Source organism: Poecilia reticulata, linkage group LG3 (assembly GCF_000633615.1).
Source record: "Poecilia reticulata strain Guanapo linkage group LG3, Guppy_female_1.0+MT, whole genome shotgun sequence".
NCBI classification, from domain to species: domain Eukaryota; kingdom Metazoa; phylum Chordata; class Actinopteri; order Cyprinodontiformes; family Poeciliidae; genus Poecilia; species Poecilia reticulata.
Window position 1 is genome coordinate 23,964,940 of NC_024333.1, and position 450 is coordinate 23,965,389.

The 450-nt window shown below is 41.4% G+C and overlaps 1 protein-coding gene across 1 annotated transcript in view; it reads right to left on the reverse strand.

Moving 5' to 3' along the window:
* slc6a2 (solute carrier family 6 member 2) overlaps window positions 1-450 on the reverse strand; it is a 25,085-nt gene that overhangs the window by 2,718 nt on the left and 21,917 nt on the right. The window contains exon 14 of the mRNA XM_008405578.2: window positions 309-380. Coding sequence (XP_008403800.1) covers window positions 309-380 — 72 coding nt within the window. The remainder of the gene's footprint in view (window positions 1-308; window positions 381-450) is intronic.

The following is a 450-nucleotide window of genomic DNA, read 5'->3' on the forward strand; positions in this document are numbered from 1 at the left end:
CCTCAAATTTTCTGATGACCAAACCACACAAGCGGGTGTTTGTCACCCTGCATAGTAAGGCAACACTGATCCTACTCATTTCCTCCAAATTGCACCCGGGACCTGGTGCATGCTGTCAAAATTATGATTAACAACCATGATCCCACAATGGACATTTTGTGCAACCTCAAAACAGTTGGAAAAACTTCACTACAYATCTAATAGTTGCTCCAACGGTCTCTTACTGCAGCACAGGAGGCCTCTCCAGGGCTCCCTTTGACTACTTTACATCTAAAAATAATAGAGAAAGTTAAGGAAGTTGCCCTTACTGTGAATTGCCGCACATTTCCATTGGCTACCAAGTGATGTTCATGTTCTGGAGTGATGCAGTAGGCTATTTTCTGCAAAACAGGTGATAAGAAAACATCATATGGAATCCTAAAGCATGGTCTCTAAGAGATATAAAAAAAT